Source organism: Fonsecaea multimorphosa (assembly GCF_000836435.1).
Source record: "Fonsecaea multimorphosa CBS 102226 unplaced genomic scaffold supercont1.1, whole genome shotgun sequence".
NCBI classification, from domain to species: domain Eukaryota; kingdom Fungi; phylum Ascomycota; class Eurotiomycetes; order Chaetothyriales; family Herpotrichiellaceae; genus Fonsecaea; species Fonsecaea multimorphosa.
Window position 1 is genome coordinate 791,926 of NW_015971635.1, and position 23,828 is coordinate 815,753.

General features: G+C 51.9%; 8 protein-coding genes across 8 annotated transcripts; 2 read left to right on the forward strand and 6 right to left on the reverse strand.

The window, feature by feature from the left end:
- Positions 1 to 200: 200 nt before the first annotated feature.
- Z520_00303 (uncharacterized protein) lies at positions 201 to 596 on the reverse strand (the record flags this gene model as incomplete). The annotated part of the gene is made up of 1 exon (XM_016770824.1): positions 201 to 596. The coding sequence occupies one exon, from the start codon at positions 594 to 596 to the stop codon at positions 201 to 203; it is 396 nt and encodes a 131-aa protein (XP_016637734.1).
- A 1,192-nt stretch (positions 597 to 1,788) lies between these two features.
- Positions 1,789 to 2,715, reverse strand: Z520_00304 (uncharacterized protein; the record flags this gene model as incomplete). Its single annotated transcript, XM_016770825.1, has 1 exon — positions 1,789 to 2,715. The coding sequence occupies one exon, from the start codon at positions 2,713 to 2,715 to the stop codon at positions 1,789 to 1,791; it is 927 nt and encodes a 308-aa protein (XP_016637735.1).
- Positions 2,716 to 3,525: 810 nt separating this feature from the next.
- Positions 3,526 to 5,651, reverse strand: Z520_00305 (uncharacterized protein; the record flags this gene model as incomplete). Its single annotated transcript, XM_016770826.1, has 5 exons — positions 3,526 to 3,623; positions 3,676 to 5,141; positions 5,193 to 5,430; positions 5,484 to 5,552; positions 5,615 to 5,651. 5 exons carry the CDS (start codon positions 5,649 to 5,651, stop codon positions 3,526 to 3,528), a joined length of 1,908 nt encoding a protein of 635 aa, XP_016637736.1.
- A 2,169-nt stretch (positions 5,652 to 7,820) lies between these two features.
- Z520_00306 (uncharacterized protein) lies at positions 7,821 to 8,858 on the reverse strand (the record flags this gene model as incomplete). The annotated part of the gene is made up of 1 exon (XM_016770827.1): positions 7,821 to 8,858. The coding sequence occupies one exon, from the start codon at positions 8,856 to 8,858 to the stop codon at positions 7,821 to 7,823; it is 1,038 nt and encodes a 345-aa protein (XP_016637737.1).
- A 1,560-nt stretch (positions 8,859 to 10,418) lies between these two features.
- Positions 10,419 to 12,457, forward strand: Z520_00307 (uncharacterized protein; the record flags this gene model as incomplete). The annotated part of the gene is made up of 4 exons (XM_016770828.1): positions 10,419 to 10,827; positions 10,890 to 11,185; positions 11,239 to 11,363; positions 11,422 to 12,457. The coding sequence occupies 4 exons, from the start codon at positions 10,419 to 10,421 to the stop codon at positions 12,455 to 12,457; spliced, it is 1,866 nt and encodes a 621-aa protein (XP_016637738.1).
- A 528-nt stretch (positions 12,458 to 12,985) lies between these two features.
- Z520_00308 (uncharacterized protein) lies at positions 12,986 to 16,064 on the reverse strand (the record flags this gene model as incomplete). Its single annotated transcript, XM_016770829.1, has 3 exons — positions 12,986 to 14,998; positions 15,046 to 15,985; positions 16,033 to 16,064. 3 exons carry the CDS (start codon positions 16,062 to 16,064, stop codon positions 12,986 to 12,988), a joined length of 2,985 nt encoding a protein of 994 aa, XP_016637739.1.
- A 493-nt stretch (positions 16,065 to 16,557) lies between these two features.
- Z520_00309 (uncharacterized protein) lies at positions 16,558 to 20,084 on the forward strand (the record flags this gene model as incomplete). Its single annotated transcript, XM_016770830.1, has 2 exons — positions 16,558 to 19,610; positions 19,778 to 20,084. The coding sequence occupies 2 exons, from the start codon at positions 16,558 to 16,560 to the stop codon at positions 20,082 to 20,084; spliced, it is 3,360 nt and encodes a 1,119-aa protein (XP_016637740.1).
- Positions 20,085 to 20,804: 720 nt separating this feature from the next.
- Positions 20,805 to 23,606, reverse strand: Z520_00310 (uncharacterized protein; the record flags this gene model as incomplete). The annotated part of the gene is made up of 1 exon (XM_016770831.1): positions 20,805 to 23,606. The coding sequence occupies one exon, from the start codon at positions 23,604 to 23,606 to the stop codon at positions 20,805 to 20,807; it is 2,802 nt and encodes a 933-aa protein (XP_016637741.1).
- Between the last annotated feature and the right edge of the window lie 222 nt (positions 23,607 to 23,828).

A 23,828-nucleotide genomic window follows, 5' to 3' on the forward strand; every position in this document is an offset into this window, starting at 1 on the left:
ACACTCTTGATCGACTTCCAATTGTGGCGTATACCAGCCAGCCATGAGCTACAGATATGGGAAGGGGGCACAAAGCCTAGCCACCACTACCCCTTTCTCCGCTTCTGAAGTTTCCATCGGCACTTTGGACAAGAGTCTTGTGTACATCCCCAAGCCATCTGTACTCAAAGCAGCTTATCACCTCACGGAGTACGGTGGTTTCACGATTCCTCGAGCTTACTACCCTGTACAGCCTTGATGAAGGGAAGAAACCCCGTAGGCCCCGATGTTGCGTCCTTCAAATGCACACAAGTGTCCTTGCTGAGCGTGACGGCCTCCTTGACAATATCCAGACGGTGCTCAAGCTCCAAGCCTGCGCCGACGAAAACATGCTGAATCGTGCGGCCTTCTTTGGAGGCTTGGTCGAAGGCGCTTCGCAGGTCATCGACGGTGGTTCCCGTATAGACACGTAGACCAGGGCGGGATGAGGAAGAGGAGGTGGTGGAAGAATCTGTCGCATCAGCGCTCCCCTGCAGGAGCTGAGATTTAGCCTCGTCCAGGACGCCGCCTTTGCGGGCGAGAAGGAGAATCGTCGAGGTCTTGCGGGTCGTCGACATTGTCAGTTCCTTCTTCCGGCCGTGGTCTTTGAATCCTGTACGGAATAGCTCGCGAACAATGCGTGTCAATTCTGTCTTCGGACCAAAATTTGAGATTTATACATAAATGAGAAACACAATCTGGACTGAGTGTGTAGTCCTCAGCTTGATTATTATTTAATTTTTCACACACGCTGGCACCTACCGCGGCGAACGGATTCGATCACCCCTCCTCCATGAAGGGTTCTCCTAGACGAGGCTGAGCAGCACCAGGGGGGCAGGGTGGCCAGCCACATGACCCGTTCTCCTCCTCCTCCTAGAAGGCACAAGTGACTCTTTCCGGTCCGAGTCGGTCAGATTTTGAAGCCACAAAAGCTTCGACCATACAAGTTCACGAGGTACTCGGGCCTCGGACGAGATCGCAAAACCCATCCGAAGATGCAGTCCTTCACAGAACCGTTGAGTCGGTTTAGCATCCTGCAACGGGTGGTGTTCCGGAGACACACGTTGATCGGGCTTGCCGGGTGAGACGCGGTATGTCCAGAGCCCCGAAAGGTTTTGGTTTCACAAAATTCATTATTTCATGTTCATTTGGGGGAATTCTTGATACAATGCCTGCAATTCCTATTCCATGAGGGATATCCGCGCCCCTCTCCCACCCAAAAGACCCTACCACGCTCCAACGGGTTTTGGTCGCTTTTTCGTCCTACTGCTCTTTTTGCATTCCAGAACCATCTCTGTGTGTGGTGCGGCCCTGCATCGAATGTAGTCCATCGTCTTCCATCCTTTTCAGCCGTGCTGAGCAGAATCATGACGGGCTTCTCGTCGACCGGTCCTCTGCCCACACACGCTCCCGCCGTGTGATGCCCTTTTCCCCCCTGAGACGTGACACTTCGAATTGTCAAAACTCACAAAGAGAGTTGAAATGAGAAGACCAGTTGGCAATGCACTTAGGCAATAGCCCTCTGAAAACAATCAACGTCCCCAAAAGACGTGATTCGAGACCAGCGCTCGTTCGTCTCTCGTCATTAGAAGTCGGACACGACCGAAGAAAGCCATGATCAACTCAGGCCCGTCTCTCCTCTTCTCCCAAGATCTTTCCCTTTGACGGAGCCAAAACCCAGCGTCGTCCAGATACCTTGCTCCACGAGTACCGTATACAGCATCTCCCCGCTGGCGAAAAACAATAGAACCTAAGCGCTGTTTCGATCTCTCAAGAAAACTTCCACCGGTTGCCACAATTGAGACACTCGCAGAATGTCGTCATCGGTTCATCTGCGCTCCGCGTCTGCGCCTGAGAGTAGCTAACCTTTTTCTGATGACACTTTCCGCACTCGAGAGAAGTACTCACAGACTTCTCTTCCTGCGCCACCATGGCATTGTTCATGTTCTCCTTTGCGATCTTGAGGTCTTCCTCTCGCTGCTGACGGGATTTCATCTCTTCGTGTGTCATGGTGACAAACCTTGTTGCGGTGACCTCCCCAGAAAGAATGCGCACTCGCAATCCCGGATTGGATTTATTTTTGAGGTTCTGGTACAAAGAGCGGATTTTATCCTTGTACACGGCCGACGCCGAGGATCCTTTGGCGTCAGGGAGGTTGAGGGCAGCGGACTCGATTTGCTTCGCCAGGTCAAGGATCTGTTTCATTGGGATTTCAGAACCCAGGCATAGACCGTCGTAGATCAGCCCAATACAGTTGTTTCGCGCTGTGTCGGATGTCAATTCGTCGCGAGGTACTTTGTCTGTTTTCCAGTTGCGCTTTTCCGGTGCAACTCCAGGACTGGACGCCTTTGGTGTGGGTGTGGAGGTCTTCTGGGGCACCGGCGAATTCGTGCCGTTGGATCTGGCCCCGTTGGCCGTGGGTGTTGATGTGCCGCTTGCCAACTTTTGCTCGTTAACCACATGCCGCCAGCGCGATATTATCTCTGCTGCAAGTTGGCTGACTTGGGGGTCCAGATTTGGTACTCCCTTCACTTTATTGACGATCTTGCCTATTCCCGTGGCGCGCAGTAGTTCTTCACTGGGTCGGACATTGGCCTTTAGGTCGCGCAGTATTGTCAGGATGTTCGCAGAGGGCTCCTTCGCCGCGATGGCTTTTTGGAGTGCCGAGCCTTTGGAGAGGATCTCCCTGCGGTCCATCTTGGAGGGGAAGAATGATTGCGGCTCGGACGGAGCGATCAACTCAGGCGTAAAAAGGTGACCACTGCTTATCGACGGGTTCCAGAGAATTCGAGAGGCGTCAGCAGCGACGTGTGCCTATATATTTAAACATAATTAGCAAGTCAGGCTGAAGTGACCATAGTATGAACGGGGATCATGGCAAGTAGGTCGCAGATCGGAAGACGGAAAACTCCCAGTGGCCATGACACTCCGGACGCTGTGCGCGCAACCTTCTGCACTTGTATGAAGTCTTATCCACCCCTTTCCCTATGTTGGCTTGTCTCTCGGATGCGCGAGGTGCTGGGCATCGTCCAGAAGGTGGGGATGGTGGACGAGACGTGCGAGGACGACCAGGCAGTCCTTACCTGAATCAAGATCTGCTGCGACCTTTCCGCGCTGTCCCACAGTTCCCGACCTTAGCAAGACCTCAGGTACGCCAGCCAACAAGAGGGAGTTGATACAAGAGGCAAGTAGTCGCATGAGGCTTTCTAGGTTGGAATGAAAGTGAGCAAAATAATGGTTGGAGTGATGGAGCCAAATGACCGTCATTAGAACCAGGAATTTCCATATTTGCACAGGCTAACCCTCTATTACTACGACTGCGTGAGAGTGGGTGACAGGGACGGGCATGCGACATGGCAATGCGCATTCATACTCGATTTCAACACAGGCAACTTGATTTATTTTTTATGTCAGGGCATACAGCAGCTATAACTGCCCATGATACAAGGGTCAACTCCATGCTATCTTCCCAAAATATATGCTTCCCAGGGAGACTGATCACGCGACCTAATACTCCAGTCGAACTTCCTGGCCCTTGACGCGGCCAATGACAATGTCGGCAGCATATTTTGGAATCACTTCATCATCGTGAAGCATCTCAAACTCTGCACGAAGATTAGCCAACTTGATCGTCACATTTGTATCTTTCAAACTCACCTTCTGTGGCATCTTTGCCCATGTGGCTGAACAATGCTTGGGGACCACCTGGATGCTCATCGAGCCAGTTGGTGACGTCCATCACGACACCCTTGACGGCAATCCACAGATCATCTTTCTTGTTATGTTTGGCAACCTCTTCCAGAGAGTACTCCTTATCCGGCACCTTGAAGTTGCTGATATCGTTGACATCCTTCTTCTTGCCGGGATCTTGGCTCTTGTTGCCGTCCATCACGGGCGCTGCGCTCTTTTGCGCTTGCTGCGAGGTTGTCTGCGTACCCGCCGACGAACTAGAGGAAGCACCACTTGCCCATTCCACTGAGATCTTCCCAGGAGTGCTAGGATCAATATGTAACGAGATTTGACCTAGACGCTGAGAAGCCCCGGTGGCACCTCCTTGGGTGGTGAGCTTGTGCAACAGGTATTGTGACGCTGAGGCACCAGCGACACGGCCGTAGACAACACAGCCCAAAAGCGAGGAACCACCGAGCCGGTTGGCGCCGTGAACTCCACCAGCAAGTTCACCGCAGGCGAAAAGAGCTTCAAAAGGTTTGTGTTCCTGGTTGAGCACCTGGGCCTTGTCGTTGATCTCCATGCCACCCATTGTGAAGTGCAAGACGGGCTCCATCACTGCAACGTGGAAGGTGTCGTTGATGTCCATAGGCATGTTGTGGAAATATTTCTTGCCCCAGGCATCCTTCTTTTCGCCTTTGGCAATAGCGTTGTATTCCTTGAACTGCTTGTCCAGCGCAGCCTCACCACAGCCGATTTCCTTGGCCAGCTCCTTGCCGGTCATCTTCTTCATCAGGCCACGACCAGAGTAATGCCGGGTATGGAAATCAAGGACATTTGAGGCCTTGGAGTTGAGAACCAGGCGAATGGGCCATTTGCCCTTCTCCTTCTCCTCCCACATTTTGCCAGAAACGTAATCACGGTGGCCAAGGTCGTCACAGAATCGTTGACCATCGCTGTTGAGTAGAATACCACCTTCACCTCGAAGGGCTTCAGCAGCCAAAAACTTCCACTTGGAGGTGGGATCCTTGGGATCTACCAGGCCGGTAGGATGCACTTGGACCTTGTCCATGTCAATATCATTCGCGCCGATCGCCATCAACATCTTGTGCCCGTCACCAGTGGCATGTGTACCATTGGTTGATGACAGATTGAACGTGTCTGGTCGGTGCTTCTTGAGAAGGGAAGTCTCTGTGAAGTCGGCGGCATATCCACCAGTGGCCAGAATGACTACTCCATCCACCGAGTGCGTCTCACCGCCATATTCGTAGGTAACACCGGTGATTAGGTTGCCTTCTTTGTTCAAAGATGTGACTTTGGCCTTCTTGATGACCTGAACTCTCTCGGGGTCGGATTCGGTGAGCTCCTCCAATCTTTGCATTAAGGCATAGGTGATGGCCATCCCGGGGAATTTTGCATCATGTCCTCGGTGGGTTCGGGGAAAGGAGTGACCGCTGTACATTGCATTAGCTTTGCTCTCAGAAAAGTTTGAAAATCGCACATACCCCAAGCGAGAAACAAGAGTGAGGTCGAGATTGAACACATCCTGAAGCCATTCCACGGCTGCAGCGGATTGGTACGTGAGAACTCGAATCAGGTCGGGTCTAGCCTTGTCACGAGCTGATTTCAGCGTGTCCTCATAGAATTGCTTGACGCTATCTTGAATGCCGAGATCGACCTGCGTTCGGGTGAGGGCGCCGTTGATGCCGGAGGTGGCCTTGGTAGAGTTGCCGCCAAAGAAGTCTGCGCATGCATCAGCGATGGTGGAGTTGTGCCGGAACGACTTCCCAACTCACTGTTCTTGTCCAAAACAAGGATGTTACCTCCATTCAGATAGACGGTATGGGCGGCGCTGAGACCGGACACTGGAGTTTCGAAGAGTTAGCCGATCGATTGCTCCAGAATCGTAAGATGAAGGATTCCTTACGGCCTCCGCCAACAACAATGACACGAGGAGGGGCCATGGCGGATAGAGACAGAAGCGATTCGCACACAGGATCAGATGGTTGGGAGGAGGTTGTCGAGGTGCAGAATCGAAAGGGAGGAAGAATGAGTTTTTGAAGCTCGAGCGAGATCGATCACCTGCGCAGCCAGTAACGGGGATTCGGACTCGATGCAAAGGATTGTGGTTGACGACACGCAGGCGGGCAACTGGCAACCTAGGAAACGACAATTCACAGAAAATGAACCTCGGCTTCCCGGTGACCTGCCACGGACTGCCACTGACTGACACTGACTGCCAAATATGTTCCAGCTGGTTGGTGCCCACGATGCCCGCGGTGCCCACAACTACCTAGTACCTAGTAGTCCCTGTAGGCTGTACCACTAGTATCAAGTACCCGACGGCCTACCCGTACACAATGACTTTGGCACCCACAACTTTTCAATACCGAAGCACCTTGGTACCTAGGTAGATATGGTTGATTGTGCTTCTGGAGGCTGTGAGCCTGGCTTTTATATCTTCTGGGGTACAGCAAAGCTTGTCGAGGTTGTCGACTTCTCATGCACTAGACCTCGACTCGTCGCGGGAAAAATTCCCTTTTTTGACACAACCCACTGTGCGAGGCTCGCAGTTCTCACCTTTACCGCGCAGAGTACCTTGTGAAGAGAGTCTAGTAGGGGTATTGGCCGCCACTCAGCCCCTATAGCGGCTGCTCCAGGCTCCATGCTGCCCCCGCATAAGTCTTCTCCAAGCCCAGCCTGCGGACTTCACATGCTTCGGTCTCTGCCTCCGCGGCCTTCCAGCGACCCCCTTAGGGTCTCTAAACTTGATTCATCCATCTACGCTCAGCCCTCAATCCGTCCGAGGCATGTGAAAAATACCTTGCGAGAAAGGATATTAACAGTAGCATTACGAGTGCTCAGGTGATGCGAAAGCAGGATCAGCATGTCACATGGCTTTCCTTTTCAATCGACTCATATGATCATGCGATTGCTCGGTACACGAGAAAACACTTAGAATAAGTCATATTGGGTATCACTAAATCCACATATCATGTCCTCCAGCTCTGCGCTCTATACTCCGTACTCTGTACATCTTACATACCAGCCATAACTTTATACTTCCGCATCCACAGCCATCAATCAGTGTTCATGTACATTTCTCTCATAAATCATTAGTCCATACACGAAGATTTTGGGTGCAACCAAAACGTGGGCGGGACGCCGACGTTCGGTATCCGAAAGGGGAGTATCCCGGCAATCTGTCTCCCCTGAGATAATTGACCTGCTGGGGCTTCATCCACCGATCGCTAGGAGGGTTGTCAGGATCATCCTGCCTCAGGTATACAGGCACAATAGACTCTCTGGATTGGTGCGTTCTGTCAGAGATTGGTTCAATCGCATGCTTGGTTGAATTTTTCGGAAGTCCTTCTCAGAAGCCTTGGGGTGGTCGATTGCCTTGGGTCATTGGTTTTTGAGGGAGAACCACATGGTCAAGACCTGACTCCGGTGGATATAAATATCTGCACTTTCCCTGCTCGTTCATCGTCTTCTTGCTTCTCCATCGCTTCTCGTCTGCGGATCCGACGTCGAAGTCGTCGAATATCTTGACAGCAGGGAAACCGTCGAAGTTGGTGACCGCAGATTAGATCCTGACGATAGCGACGTGCTCGAGGGTTGCGCATTCGACGCCTGTCTGCTTTCTTGCTTTGGCTCTTTGTAGAACACGGTAAATCGGAGAGTTTGGTACCTCATGGTTGCGAGGAACAGCCCTTGAGTGAAGGAAGACAAAGGATCAAGATGGACAGAAAATAAAGGGTTTGAATGAGTGACTTGGAACGTTGGAATACGAAAGACCAAGGAAGAACTGGAGGTATCTTACAACCCCTCAAATTGCCGAACCATCGGCCGGCTGTCGAATATGTATCATTTCTTGGGGTCGAGGTCCGCGGGCTAAAGAAGCCAAAGGTGACGGAGACTCATCATGATGACGACCTGCGATTTGCGGAGGACAATACTTGAAATGAGGACAAGGATGAAGCTAGGAAAAAGCCGGGCTGGGTTCGGAACTGCCAGGCATTGTGTGGCATAGTCTCACGTGATTACATCACGTGAGCAGTTTATGACCATCTCTCTCCAAAATCAATCAATTTCTCCTTTTACCAACATCCACGACACCTCAACTCTCTTGCTCAAGCCCAATCCTTCGTAGTGTCACGGATCGTGTCCTCCAAGTTCGTCCACCCTGGTCTTCCAAATCGTTTCACAATTTCCTCCGCCCTTTCGTTAGAGATCTTACTGAGATCCCTGCCGAGATCTGGGAGATCATCCAGGAATTTGTGTTCAGGGTACAATTTCCTATACACGGCCAGAATATCGTTCCAGTTGAAAGGGTAGGCAAAGGCAAACAAGCGCTCTCCTAGGACATCCGGACAAATCAAGGCACCAACGTGGATACGTGCATTGTCTTGCACGTTCACATAGTACTGCGGCGGGTTGAATGCGAGTTTCTCTTGCCCCTTGAACCCGTTCCAGAGTGCCTTTAGCCAGCCGACCGTGCTTGGCGCCCCTTGATGCTCAGGTGAGAGCACCAGACCCATGTTGCAGTTTGGGAGGACTGTGTTCAGGACAAAACCAGGCTTTTCCTCTTTCATGAACTTCCAAGCGGCCTGCTCGCCTTGTGTTTTACTGGCGGAATACACGTCGAGCTTTCTTTGTTCACCTTCGTAGGGCGGAGGTGCCCAGGCTGCTTTTACTGCTTCCTCATTCCAAGTCGTTTCATCTGCGCTGAACTCGACATTCGGCTTCGGACTGATCGCAGCAGTGGAGGACGAAGTCAGCACAAAGCGTTTGACTGAGGGCTCGCCAGCCGCAGCTTTGAGCGCGTTCACAGTGCCATTTACCACAATGGGGATGCCTTCATTTGGATCGTACGACACCATGACCGGTGTTGCGGTGTGAATGAATCCAGAGGCGCCCTTTACGGCCTCGTCGAAAGCTCCATCCTCGGCCATCTCCGGCACCTCAATCAGCTCGAACTTGCCGGGACCATATTTGTTGCCAAAGTAATCAATTAGCCAAGCAGACTTCTGGGAGTTCCGAACAGTCCCCCTGACACGATAGCCAGCCAGCAGAAGCTGATCAACAACATGACTTGCGATAAAACCATTTGCTCCACTCACGACGACAAGACTCCCCGCCGGAATGGCGCGCTCTGTAATGGAACCCATTTTGTCTGAAAGCAAGATGAACCTTCTTGTTCAGAGTGTGGGCGTTGTGTACTCAGAGAAGGGCTGAATAACTATGGCAAGGCAAACCTTGACCAGTTGAATGCAGGCCGCCTTTATAGGTTGCTTCTGCGCGTCTCCTGGATAGACTTGGAAAGAATCCAGGAGAACTGACGTCTTCTCGCCATGCATCTTGCTTATTCAAAGGGCGTTCGAGTTGAAAACTGAGTTAAGAGGCCAATACGTTAAAACCTCGTGTGGTTTTCGAGTCGAATCCATCTGTTTGAACACGATAAATCCCAGAACGACAGCCAATTAGAGACGAGAGAAGTTTAACCCAGAAAGGTCATTGGGGGCGAAGCACATGTCCCCCAAGGACAGGGATTTGGCGCGTCACGATTTCCCTGGTGAAATGCTTTCAAAGTCGGATTCAGCGGCTTCTTCCCATTCGAGAAGCTCTCCCTGGTCCGTATTATACTTATCTCGCTTCGACGAACTTCCAGTGTTTACTTGGCAGGGTTTCGCTAAGAAACGGGGAAGAAGTTGTGAGGTGGTGTCCCTGACCGGGCCTCGATCCTCTGTTCAACCAGTGGAATATCTACATATCTAGTCGCGGTTTCCTTAGCGCCTGCCCAATCCGGTAGCTTTCGAGGGGGAACGACTTCTAACGCAGGAAGCCTGACCTGGCCAAGAATCGATCTTCCACAGCGGTCAAGATCGAGAAAGCCAACGTTGCATTGACTGTGAGTCTCAGTTGGGCCTGTTCAGGACCTTGCCACAAGATGGAGCGAGAATATTCGAACGCCAGACATCAACGGTTGAACGAGCATTATTCAGCTGGTCGGACCCTGCCGTCGTTGGCCTTGGAGATGGCTCTCAATCCAATCCAGCAAAGATGTGACGAAGCGGTTCGAGCTAAAGCCTCATGTAATTGCCTGGCTATTCCTCCTTTATCGACACGGCGATCATCCTCGCTTCTCGCACAAGGCTGGAGAGTTGATCAATCGGATATAGGACGGGATTCCAATCAGCCGCCCTTGTTAGCTGAGTACGAAGGAAACTTCCGCCGGATCCACACGAAGGGTTGTATCGTTCCGGCACAGGCGAGCCCACTATCGGCTGGGCTGATCTCGGGCAAAAAGCCTTGCGTCTTCGATGGCTATCCTCGGGTCGTCGAACGGATCGGCAGGGCTGGATTAACAATACATATCCCCTGTCGAACTCCAGAAAGCGCGCACAGACAGCCTCGAACCCAGGGTTCCGAGCAAGCGTGAGTGGATGTGGCTAGAACCACGCATGTCCCATCAATAGCCATCCTTGTGCTTCAGCATTCTCTTTTTTTGGCGCAAGCTGAGTCATTGCCCAAATTAAAGGTTCTAGATACCTCTTTGGTGTTGGCTGGAATATGTTGTAGAGGGCAAATCTTTAAAGCAAAGCCGGCGCCGTTGGCTCCTATGGCGAGGGAAGGGAGACTCATATATCAACCGTACTGGCACAACAAACCCTCTCTGAATTCACTGCAGTGCTTGTCCCCCACAACCCTTCAAAGGTAATCAATCGCATATGTCTGAACAGTCCAAGAAGGAGAATACTTCTGCCAGCGTTCCGGAGCACGTCTTCATTGACCAACGTCCGGAGTCGGTTCGGAGAGAAAAATCTAAACTGGTTTCCAGCCAAGCACGACGATTTCAAAGCGCAGGGAAACGCCAACAGCAGAGGCTTTCCGCGCGGCAAGATGCTGGATACGCCCGGAGCTTGGTTGGCTGGAGGTCAACCTCGTCCACGCCTCCGGTCGAAAACCAGGGAAGGGAATCGCCGCTTACGAGCGGGATATCTGAAGAACAATCAACTGAGTTGGACGAAGCAAACGAGACAGAGATGAACCTTGCGCTTCAGACAGGACTGCGAACAGACCCCTTCAGTGCCTTTCCTGGTTCGAATACAAAGGAAGTCATGTTCATGGTTGACTATCGTGAGTAAATGCCCTACGACCAATTTGCTTCTGATCATGGACCATGTTGACAATGAACTTAGATATCCATGTATGGGCTCCTCATAAAGCCGGCAATTTCGACCAACTGATGGGTTACAATACACAACTCGACCTCTGCTGGCCACTTGCGCTTCAAGATGAGATGCTGTTCGATGCCACTGTGGCCGTCAGCCAAACAGCATGGGTCCTGGCTCAGGGCAACCGTCCGTCGGAGGACCAGTTGATGCTGTATCATCGTGGCTTAGCAATGACGAGGCTGCGACAAAGAGTGTCTTTGAGCGACAACGGACAGGACGAGGCCGTCATCTTCACGATTGGCCGAATGATTAGCATTGCCGTAAGCCTTAATTGCACCAACAGTCATGCTAATTCACCGCTCACATTTGACAGTACATGTCGAGCGAGGCGGAGGCGTTCGTTGCCCATTTCGAAGCATTCCGAAAAATCGCACAGCGTTATATAGACGACCACCCAAACAATGAGGTCGCTCGAGTGGTTCAGAATCGGTTAGATAGGTACGTGTATAGCCTCTTCAAGCTCTCCAAGACTGTAGGAATGATTGACAATGTACAGCTGGAAAGCCCTGCACGGTTACCGGAATCGTAAGATTCTCGTTCGTAATCACAGCAATCCATCAGAACCAGCGAGCACCGAGCCGCAGTCAGGGCGAAGCAGTCCGCCGAAACGCCACATGCGCGCACAATCACCAACATTACTCTCCGGACTAGATCTTTCAGTCGACCTTGCCGCGTCGCTGAATTCAATGCAACGGTTGTTAGACCGAATCCAGCCATTTCAAAACCTTGCTGGGCAGAGCAGACGAGCCTTGGAACTTATTGAAAGGTGCCGCCAATTCGACCAGATTCTGCAGTCGTGCGACAACCTCAGTGCAACAGAGATTCAGCTGTGCTGTGCGCTCGTTGCCTTTTGTCTACAGCTTTACCGTCACCATGTCGGTGAGGGTCCCGAGGCACAAGGGGCAAAGGGCCATGACTCTGAGCAGTTTGACTTCTTGCCAGCCCTAGCGGACCTCGCCAGTACGTTTATCAACAAGCAGCTCGAAGGCTTCTCCGAGTCCGCCGAGCAAAGAATGTGCCTGACGTGGTCAGCCATGGTGCTCGGAAGTTTCCTACTCCATCACCCAGACAACCGACTGCGTACCAAGGGCCATATCATCCACGCCAACCTTGGCCTCAACCTCGGCGAGGGTTTCGTCGGCGAGCTACCACCTTCCGGGACTGCCTCTCTTGCTGACGAGGACAGTGGCTGGACCAACATCGAGGCCTCACTTAACGGACCCTCGAAAATGGGCAGTCTGTGGCACACAGACCTCGCGCTGCAATGGCGCCGAGACTGGCAAGGGTCCGTCAAGCGGCAGAGACGGTGGGAACAACAAGGAGTCTGGATGATCGGTGTACCGAAGAAAATACTCACTGGAGAGAGCGGGAGGAGTAGTCCCGGTGGTAAGGGCAAACGGGCGGCGGTGTCGCCAGAGAGGACGTCGCATACACCGTTTCCTCTGCTATCGCTGCATCAGCACGGTGAGATCGACGCTATCGAGTATCTTGTATTGAGGGACGCAAGGGACTCGCTGCCCAGGATCGAATAATCAGGCGGCTCGGCGCATGGAAGCCAGAGCCAAAGTGTATATTATATTTGTTCGTATAACATGATGAGCAACGAGACAATTGGGTATGGATGGTCCTTTGAGGGGTACCTCTTTCAGGTTATCAACTGTTCTCTCCACGCCCCTCTGTCCCCTTCCCCCTTACTCCGATCCTCTCTTCCCCTGATCCCATTATCCTTTATCTATTAACCAAGAGAGCGAGCTAAGGACGCGATACCCGAGAGGGGCGAAGCTGGCATGAATATCCCTGAAGAGTATGTACTGAAGACTCGAACCAGGGAATGGAGACTAAATAAGTCCCCCCTTCTCTTACCTCGTCTCCTTGTCGAGGCGAGACGAGACGAGACGGCCTCGGCTCCAGAGAACGGAAATACAAGGAACGTCTGTGCAGGGAAAGGGTAGGGCGATGAAGGACCCCTTTCTGTTGATGATTTTATGATTTTATGTTTTTTTATCAATCAATTTCAACAAGAAAAAAAGTAGTAGCGGAGCTGTTAAGCAAAGGACCTTTCAAAGCACCAACCCCAACTCATCCCTATTGTCATCCGTCAACCTTGCCCACTCGAGCAACAGTCGGAAAAAGTAAGACTCCATGTCCTCCTTGCGCAGCACTTTTGCCGCCCACTCTCTCCCACTCTCGGCGATCATCTCGGCCTCCTTGACGTGCGGCTTCCACCAGATCTTGTGGCCGAACATAGTGCCATTGACGCCCGCAAAGTACGCCAGGCTGCTCCACACACCGTGCAACCGGACATCTTGGGGCACAAAGTGCAGCCATGCTGTGAGGCGCGAGTCGTACCACTCGCGGAACAGGGCGGTCTTGAAGGGCAGGGAGTGCGAGTGCAGAAACGGCAGGAAGCGCCCCGAAAACCCGGCGCCGTCGAGGTCGAAAAGGAACCGATACCGCCAGTGCGCTTGGAAATCTGTCGGTCCCACTAGATTGAATTCTTGCTCCTGGTCCGTGCAGTCTTTGCCGCCGCACCGGGCGATGAAGTCCACGATTGCAATGTCTGTTTGCAAGCCAAGCTTCTTGACGTCGGCGCCAGAAATCGTTTGGTACTGATATTTGGAATGATCTGCTGGGCTGGGGAGGAGAATTGTCACAGTATCGTGCGGATGGTTGGTCAGATTGTTGGCCATGTGCACAAGCCGCTGGCGGGTCATGCCGCGCCAGGCGCTGTTGTCTGACGAGACACCCTCAGAGGTGGCGCCACGCCAGAAGAGAACGTTTTCCTTCTCCTCGAATGGTGGGTCTGGGAACCCTGGGTTGTAGTCTTCTTCTCCGGGTGTGCCTTGGGGGTCAGTCGGCGCATAGACGGCTTTATCCATATAATTCCACGCGGAAGGGTACAGGATGTCGCTGTAGCCGTGCGGCTTAGATTGAGAGAAAACGGGCATGAGCTGATAGCTCGTCTTGAACGCCGCAGGGGAGAGGTAGAAGCCGTGAAGGTGGGCTAGATCTGGCTGATGGCACACGTCTGCTGCATCAGACCAGTTGCCCACGAATTGACCCAGAGAATGCGGAGCCACGCAGTTACCGCAGATGTGTGACTGGGATGATATGTGTGGAGAAGATCGTGCGAGAGAGGAAGGAGGACAGCTCACCGAGCCAAAGGCACGGAAGCTGTTTCGCCAGGAATTATCGCGAAATATCGTTTCCGTATACTCCGTTTCAGGAATCGGAAGCCAGCCTCCTGCACGATCGGCGGACCAACTTGATGCACCGCTTTTATCCTGTGCTCGACCTCTTTCTCGGAGATCCTTCATCTGCTCATACGGCACAGCGATCCTCGATTCGTCGTTCAGGTTGAAAGCCAAATCCATATCAGGCAGGTATCGTGCAAAACTGTTGATGAGAACGGCAACACCCTCAAGCATCCATCGATGAGTTGGCAGGACGTTTTCTTGTACCTTTGCTTCTCCGTCACGGATGGTAATCCCCGAAATCTCATTCCAAGGATTAGATACCATTTTCCACGTCTGGCTTCTCAGCTCAGATGGCGGCACCGCACGGAAAGGCAGCAGATCATGGTAAATCTGGTCATATTCGTCCACTATCAACACAGACCTGTTCTTTGCGTATTCAAACCAGATGTCGAATCCAGGAGGGGGGTTCCGATTGTATCTGTGCGCGTATCCAGCAACTGCCTCTGCTAGAGACGAAGTGCTTCCAACTGTCTCGAGATACTTGTTATGATGCAGCGTGGCATCGTACATGAGCATATCAATCGGATGAAAATGGACATAGTCTTTCTTCAGCCAAGCGGGAAAGATGGCAATGCAGAGGACAACAAAGAGCAGGAATTGCCGAGACGGTCGTATCGGGTCTTTTCCACCCAGCTCCTGTCGTATCCAGCGATATGCCCACTGGCCAAGAAAGATCAAGAGGAAGGAAAATGTCGTTGCAGAGAATGGCGTTTGAGGAAAAGGATTCCTGTGCGACCAAATAAACTCGATGGCGGGTATCATCGTGATAAAAGCCGTAAGATACGTCGTCATTTCCAATGCGCCGTAAGTCATAATCTAGGGATGTCAGTATGACTGATTCGAAAAAGCCAGCTCCAACTTACACTATGCAGAAGCGATATACACAAAACGCAGAAAAGGAAAATGTGACATGCCATGGCAAATATTGTGCCAATATCCAGGGGCGGAAAAAGGAACGAAAGCCAGAGTCGGTACTCTGGCTTGAAAATATACACGAATATAGCCGCGATCGACCAGATAATTGACGTGGCCATCATGGTTGAACTCCAGAGGATTACACATCGTTGCCCCGAAGGACCGCTACCATCGGATTTTGGAATAGTCTCACAGGCAATGACGGCAAGGCAAAAGTCCAGCGCAAGGGCACCGAGTTGCATCATGGGGATTGTCTTCGGTTCGCCGAGGCTTTGGGAACAGATATAGGTCGAGTTCGTTGACGTCCATAGACCTTGGGTGAGACAACATCCATAGGAGACTATAAATATCGACAGGAGATACCGAGTTCGTCGTCTCAAAGCGTAGGCCCTAGCCGCTGAACTCAATGACTCATAGATAGAGCTGTCGGGCTTTTCCTCTTGCTGCAAGGCGACCGAGCGCTGGAACCTGAAGCAATCATAGACTGCCAACAAGAACGGTAGAAACATTTCGACACTGGAGATGGTGCATTCTGTCGCCAGGGAAATGCGCCGATACAGTTCTATGCGCAAAGACAAGGTAGAAACTGCTAGGGTCAGCACCGAGATGCGAACTTTGCCGATGTGTCTGTGTTGCGACGGAGTGGTATTTGGATATTCCACTCTTCCATTGGGCTCCTCGCCGAGTTCTTCCAGAGGCAGTGCCGTATATTGGCCTCGAATATGCTTCGCGTCCGAAGGTGGGAATAATCGAGGTATCGCTCGGCTGGCACTCGGTAAAGCGAACGAACAGGCCGTAAGCGCAAGGACTACAGTGTGAATGGGTCGGTCGAAGGCAGTCGAAATGGGGACAAGGTGTGTGAGGCATCCTGCCGACAGCAGTGACAAGCTAGCAGCGGTCAGTGCCCGCCAATGCAAGAAGTCTCCAAAACTCACGAAAAGCACAAAATGTCGAGTGTCGTTGCCATGATGCCTATGGCCGTCGCCGCGTCCCGTGCGCCCAGGTGAAATGTCAAACGGAGGAGAAGTCCGAGCAGGTATGCGTGGGGAGAGTCGGTCGCATGGGCAATTTCCTTCTATCGAGCGACATTACGAACACGGCGCGCTCTGATGGATAAGGATCATTGACGATTGCGCCGGTGCTGAGGATTCAGGTGCGTGAAAAGTGAAAAAGTGAGTTTGCTGCTATGAGAATCGATTCCAGGGTCATTAGACCGAGACAAGGCTGGGCGCCGCGAGGCTGTGGAGGCTGGAGGCTGGAAATTAGGCTTAGCCGTTAAGCTTATCGAAGCCGCTAACAAAACCCCCCATTTCCTGGAACAGGAAACTGCGGCGAAATTTTTGGAGAGGCTCAGAACTTTTTCTTGCCAGTCCTGAACGAAGAAACAACATTGTCGACTTGAGAAATTCCAACCTCATACGTCAAAGCTTCAAGCGGAGGGGGGCCGGGAGAGTTCCAAGATGCCTCGAAAAGCCATTGACTCGCGCATTCCAGCGCTAATCCGCAATGGCATTCAGGAAAAGAAGCGCAGTTTCATCGTCGTTGTGGGCGACCGAGCCAAAGATGTCATTGTCCACCTCCACTATATCATGTCCTCGGTCGATATCAAGCAGAACAGATCGGTCCTGTGGGCTTACAAGAAAGACCTGCTAGGTTTCACTTCCCACCGCAAAAAACGTGAGGCAAAGATCAGGAAAGAAATCAAGCGAGGCATTCGAGATCCGGATACCGAAGATCCCTTTGAACTCTTCGTCACTTTGCACAATATCCGATATGTTTACTACAAAGAGACGGACAAGATCCTTGGTAACACCTATGGCATGTGCATTCTTCAAGACTTTGAGGCCATTACGCCGAACTTGCTCGCCAGAACTGTGGAAACGGTAGAAGGCGGTGGGCTGGTTCTCCTCCTGCTGAAAGGGATGAAGAGTCTGAAGCAGCTCTACACAATGTCTATGGATGTACACTCCAGATATCGTACCGAAGCCCACGATGATGTGGTGGCCAGGTTCAATGAGAGGTTCATACTCTCCTTGGGGAATTGCGAGTCTTGCCTAGTGGTGGATGACGAGCTCAATGTTCTTCCCATTTCTGGAGGAAAGAATGTTCAGCCTTTGCCACCACCTAGTAGCGAGTCTGAACGTGTCCTGCCGACCCAGAAGGAGTTGAAGGATATTAAAGACAGCTTGGCTGACAGCAGACCTGTGGGACCTCTGATCACCTTGGCCAAAACTGTCGACCAAGCGAAGGCACTCCTCACCTTCGTCGACGCAATATCAGAGAAAACCCTCCGGAGTACTGTCACACTCACTGCGGCTCGAGGACGAGGAAAATCCGCTGCTCTTGGAGTGGCCGTTGCTGCTGCCATAGCTCATGGCTACAGCAATATTTTCATCACCTCCCCTAGTCCTGAAAATCTGAAGACATTATTCGAATTTGTCATCAAGGGCTTTGACGCCCTAGAATATATGGACCATGTTGACTATACGATTTTGCAATCCACGAATCCAGACTACAACAAAGCCATTGTTCGGATCAACGTACACCGACAACATCGGCAAACCATCCAGTATATCCAACCCCAAGACGCCCATGTCCTCGGTCAAGCAGAACTGGTTGTGATAGATGAGGCAGCAGCGATCCCTTTGCCGTTGGTCCGGAAATTGATGGGACCCTATCTAGTCTTCATGGCTTCCACCATCAATGGATACGAAGGCACCGGCCGTTCACTGTCGTTGAAGCTCATCCAACAACTACGAGAGCAATCCAGAGGTGGGGTCAGCACCAATGGAGACGATGTCGAGGTCGCGGATAAGGCTACAGGCAAGGCAGCCAAGGATGGTGCTAAAGTCTATGCCGGCGGAAGGAGTTTGAGAGAGATTACTTTGTCGGAACCTATCCGTTACGCACCCGGAGACGGCGTCGAGAAATGGTTGAATCGACTGTTATGTCTTGACGCCACCTTGCCCAAGTCGAAGATGAACACTCAAGGGACGCCCCATCCATCAACCTGCGAATTGGTCCATGTCAACCGCGATACCCTGTTCTCCTTTCATCCTGTCTCAGAAAAGTTCCTACAACAAATGATGGCGCTCTACGTTGCTTCTCATTACAAGAATTCTCCCAACGACCTTCAACTCATGTCCGACGCTCCGGCACACCAGCTCTTTGTCCTGATCCCTCCGATACCCGAGGACGCCAACAAACTACCAGAACCTCTGTGTGTCATTCAAGTCGCTCTCGAGGGTCGGATCAGCAAGAAATCTGTTCTGAGCGGCTTATCCCGTGGTCAAAGGGCTGGTGGTGACTTGATTCCCTGGCTAGTAAGTCAGCAGTTCCAAGATTCGGAATTTGCCGGCTTGTCAGGCAGTCGTATAGTGAGAATTGCGACCAACCCGGAGTACCTGAACATGGGATACGGATCACGGGCACTGGAGCTCTTGAGGGACTTCTACGAAGGCAAGTTCACCTCCCTGTCCGAGATGGATGAAGCGACAATCGAGGACGCAGAACACATGCCCCGTGTCACCGACGCCGAGCTCGAAGAATCCAACCTGCTAGACGACAACATCAAAGTGCGCGATATACATCAAATGCCACCATTGTTCAGCAAACTCTCTGAACGACGACCCGACCATTTGGACTACCTTGGGGTCTCGTACGGCTTGACCCAGCCACTCCATAAATTCTGGAAGAGACACTCTTTTGCCCCCGTCTACCTGCGGCAAACACCCAATGAACTGACGGGTGAACATTCCTGCGTCATGCTCCGGCCCCTGTCGACAAGCACAACGACAGATAACTCGTGGCTTGCGGCTTATGCGCAAGATTTCCACAAGCGGTTCCTTACTTTGCTGTCATTTCAGTTCCGCACATTTCCCTCAATTCAAGGATTATCCATTTCCGAATCCGCATCACGAGCCACAAAATCTATTGCTTCCGAAGACTACTCGTCGTCGTTGAATGTCAAACCTCTGACCAAAGCCGATCTTGACGCCCTCTTCTCGCCCTTCGATCTCGCCCGTCTAGAGTCGTACGCCAACAACCTGCTCGATTACCACGTCATCCTCGACCTTCTCCCTGCCCTCGCGTATTTGTATTTTACCGGCCGCCTCAAGCTCCCACCTTGCAATGTCAGTCTCTCAGGTGTCCAGCAGAGTATATTGCTGGCCATCGGCTTGCAAAGGAAGGACCTCGGCGAGGTGGAAAAGGAGCTGAACCTGCCGAGCAACCAGCTATTGGCTATGTTTGTCAAGGTGGTGAGGAAGATAAGTACAGCGTTGAGGGCGGTGGTCAGTGGCGAGGTGGACGCGAGTTTGGGTGAGAAGAAGGAAATCGAACTAAATAATAGGGAAGAGGCAATGAAATCAGCACCCAGTGGCGGTGGCAGAGTACATATTGCCCCTTTGGGTCCAGCGAATGGTGCGGATGACGAGGAAGAATCTGGGGAAGAAGTTGATCCTGGGATGAGAGAGAAACAGAGGGCAATGATCGATGCGCTGCCGCTTGACAAGTAAGTCTCATTGATTTTCTATACCACAGCACTCTTTCCATCTCCGCACCCGTCGATCCCATGAGCGGGCTTCGTTGTCCACCCTCTACGCTTCGCTTCAGCCAAGTCCGTCCCATAGGGACGAAAAGAGATGTCCTCTGAACTAATAAGACTTTCACTCCGTCCAGGTACGAAATCTCCACCACCAGCGCAGCAGACGACAACGCAGCTTGGGAGCAAGCAGAGCGACAAGTCCGCGAGGGCGGCAATAGCACCGTCGTGAGCGTCAAAAGTGCCGGGAAAGCGAAGAAGCGAAAAATCGACGACGAAGCTGGAGATGGAGACGCGGATGCAGATGGATCGAGAGTGGGCGATGATCACGACAGGGACCTCCAAGGAAGGCGGAAAGACAAGAAAGGCACCTCGAGGATAGAGGGCGGCGGTGGCGAGGGAAGGAAGAAGAAGATCAAAGGCAAGGAGAAGAGGAGGGCGTGATCCTCTCTCAGTCTTTCAGTGACTTCATACCCTGGGCGCAATACGTCCGCGGTGAAGTTCGGTCAGCAAAAGAAGAAAAGGTGAAACCAAGGGAAGTAGACGAGCTCATGTATACCACGAGCTTGAGAGAGCAAGGAATTGAACATGGCAAATACTAGCCCCTTTTGATCCTTTCTGTGTGGCACTGTATTCCAGGTACCTGGGTAGGTATTGCGAGTGGAAGAGAAAGCACTTGCAAGGGATTAAATTCCATCCAGAACCAGCGCCCCTGGCTTGACTTGGCTCGACTCGACTCGTCCGAATTCCAAATATCGACAACCATCACGATGCCTGCCCATCATCCTTCCAGGTCGCAAGTTGTGATTGCTGCGCTTGATGGGCGGAAAAAAAAGGAGAGTAGGGTATGATCATTGCCCTTGCTGTTCCTATGTTCATGACGAGGCGTCCCCTTGTGCTTGCTTTGCAACCTCAAATGTAATGTAACGTAACAATGCCGACGGACCATGAAGGAGGCAAAGAGAGAAAAAAAACCCTCTGTCGATAGATAGTATCAATGGCCACAAGAGATTGTCGCTGACATGTCCGATAGTGGTGACGATGTGGGTCAAGTTTCCGTGTAGCCGCCGCCACCATCACTTCAGCGACGCACGCAAAACCATTATCCGAGTCAATTGAGAGCTCATTCCAGCACTGGCCAGAGGATCACGAACAAGCATTGTGTTATTCGGAAGGGCAGTAGTCCTCGTCGTGTTCCTCTTCCGCATATGATCTTCTCACGACAATCCTTCGTTTTGGTCGATTGACTGAGACCGGCTCGTCCAAGTCCATGTGTGCAACCGGTGCCTGTTGCGTAATACCGAAACGAACATGTCTCCGCTGATCTTTGTTCTGTTTCTTGTTCTTCTTCTTTGGGCGTCCGAGACTCGGGTCCCCGCTGTAGGAACTGGTGGCCAGGCCATTGGCATTGGCTGCCGAACGAGAGGCTTCTGGTCCCGAGCTCGCGGTATTCTTCCACTTGAGAAGCACAAGGGTCTTCTTCTTTGATTGCGCTGGGACTGGCAGGACTCTTTCGACTTCTTCATCTTGAGTCGACGATATCTCTTCGCACTCGGACGGCTGCGTGCCATCGCCTCTATAGAACCATTCGAATCCTTCTGGCTGGTCTCCGTTCTCCAAGTCCCAGATACCATGGATGATACTCGTCCTTTCAGGATCACCCGGATGAGCGAGTGCCTGATACTTGCCAAACCGCCACCTTGGGTCGAGTTTGTCCGTTTCCATCGATAACTGTATGTACGTCTCCAGAGATTCCGCCATTGATCTCCGCTGAGCTAAGGTCGATTCATTGGTGTATCGGTATTTGAAACCTTGCGGATGCCAGAAGAGTCTCTTGCTTGAGAAATCAGCTGGGTTGAAGGGTGACTGGACGCGAAGCGTGACTAGACATCTGCGAGGCGTCTCTTTGCTTGCTGTATCAGAGTGGCTACTACAGGAAACGTCCAAACCGTTCTTGTCGTTCTGCGCGGTAGCCCCATGGATATTGCGGCTTACTTGCCCGTCATTGAGTATGGGAATTACGTCGTTCAGGTTTTCTCCCCCATGGCCGGTTTTTGGCCTCTTCGCAGGTGGTAATGGAAGCTCTTCATCGGCCTCATCGAGCTGGTGCTTGACGGTATGCTTGGACGAAACTGGACTTGTGACTTCTGCCATTAGCACATCATCTGTCGGGGCGGTAGCTGTGCCACTAGCAGACGAATGGTCCTCGGCAGAGGCAGAGGCGCCGCTTCTTTCAACACCCTTTGTGGTAGCCTCCCGCTTAACAATGAGAGAAGGGAGTGTGTTCTTCAGTATCTCTTTCTCTTCAAGTATCTTCAGCTCCAGATTCCGAATCTGTGCATGTGAACACACGTCTGTGTCTCGTCCGATAGCCACCTCTGCGTTCTCGCACAATCTGAGCCACTCTCGTGCGTCGGACAGCAGTCTTCCCAGAAAGTGCTTGCACTGGTCGAGACTGCTCGCTAGGCCCTCAGTTGAGTCGCCAGTGACTAGATCTTCTGGAGTAATTTCGAAGAGTTGGAAACTGGAAGAAATGGAAGCAACATCAGTCCCCTGAAGGATCATCTCGGTCAATCCAATAAGGACATCGAGTTGACTCGATTGATCTTCATGTTCTGCTGTCCCTGGCGTAACGACGACTTGTCCTTCACAACTGGTCGGAGGATTGGCAGGTGTTACATCTCCTGGCGAACGTTTTTCCTCGTCGAGCTCTAACGCTAAGGCCATGAAAAGATCATGGCGCTGTTGGTCCTCATCAATACGTCTTTTGGTGTTTTCCTTCTGCCTGACAGTAGTGAAGCGACTGTAGTAGTTCCACAGCTTCGCGATGTTATTTCGTACGTTCAGCACCTCGTACAGGCAGTACACCATGAGATCTCGTCCCATGGGATTTAGTCGTGTGACAGGCATGATCTTGTGCCAATCACTTGGCCGGATGCCTCCATCGTAGTCCTTGAGCACTTTATGCAAAAGTCTCTCCCCAATTTCTGGAGTATTCTCTGCTGCTGCCCGTCTTCGTACTTGATCTTCAGAGATATTAGCTTCCTCCAGTTCACCTGCCGTGATAGCCCAAGCGGGACCATCTCTGTGGCCCGCGACCAAGAAGGGCATTTTGGATGGGCTGGTCTCTCTTTTTGAACGAGGCTTTCCACGCGGCAAATTACCAGGAGTTTCAGCTCCACGCTGTGCAGAGCGTTTGGTCGACGCTTGAGGTGCTGTGCTTTTGTTATCGGTCGTACCGGGGTTGTAGCCCAGCCGCAATGCCTCAAACCAAGCGTTTGATAAAACTTTAAACACGTGGTCTAGGACTTCCTTTCGTCTCTGCTCGTCTGCAATTCTTGTCCCCCATTCCGCCCAGTCTTTCACGTGTTCCATAACCTGAGCACAGAATGGAAGATTGCTATCAGGTAGAAGTGCAGATCGATCAAATCGTCGTCGGTGTCGTGAATGCGAACTTGTAGGCATTAAAGCTGGGGGAAAGGGATATCTCGCTAGATTCTGAGTTGGGGCATCGACACTGTGGACAGGGATGAGGGGTGGAATCTCGAAACGACCAGACTGAAGGTCCTTTCGGATCGCGGCACGGATATTGTCGTAAGGAGGTGCCATGACCTCAGTCTCGGACTCAGTGGCTTGTGGTTGTTCGATCGTTTTGGAGACACAGTCGGGCACTGCTGAATCATCTCTCACTGGGGCTGACGGTGTGTCGCTCATCCGAGCGAAGTTTTCGGGTCGACAGGCCACCTCTGGCATAATTTCGACTTCAACGAGACGTCTTCGTTCGACATTCGTGTCTGCACTAACTTCTGGACTGACATGCTCCAAGGATTGCTGCAAGGATCCGGTTACAGGCGGCGAGCCGATCTCCATGCCTGGTAGTAGATCGATCAAAGAGTCGGCCTGTGATGGTGTGGCTAGATACGGATCATTCTGCATACCGAGGGCGAGGGAATGCCCAGAGCCCATATTCAAAACCAGACTTCATAATGGGGGATGACAGCAATAAAGTGAAGATGAGAGGAGCAACTGGGAGTAGGAGCAGAACAAATAACAATTTCAGAGTATTTGGGAATGGTTGAATTCAAAGAAATCGATGGAAGTCATCGAAGAATTTCCCCAAAACTTCGAGTCCTCGAGGACCAGGACAAGGGAAAGGTGAGAGAAGGAGTCACTTGAGAAGAGACTCAA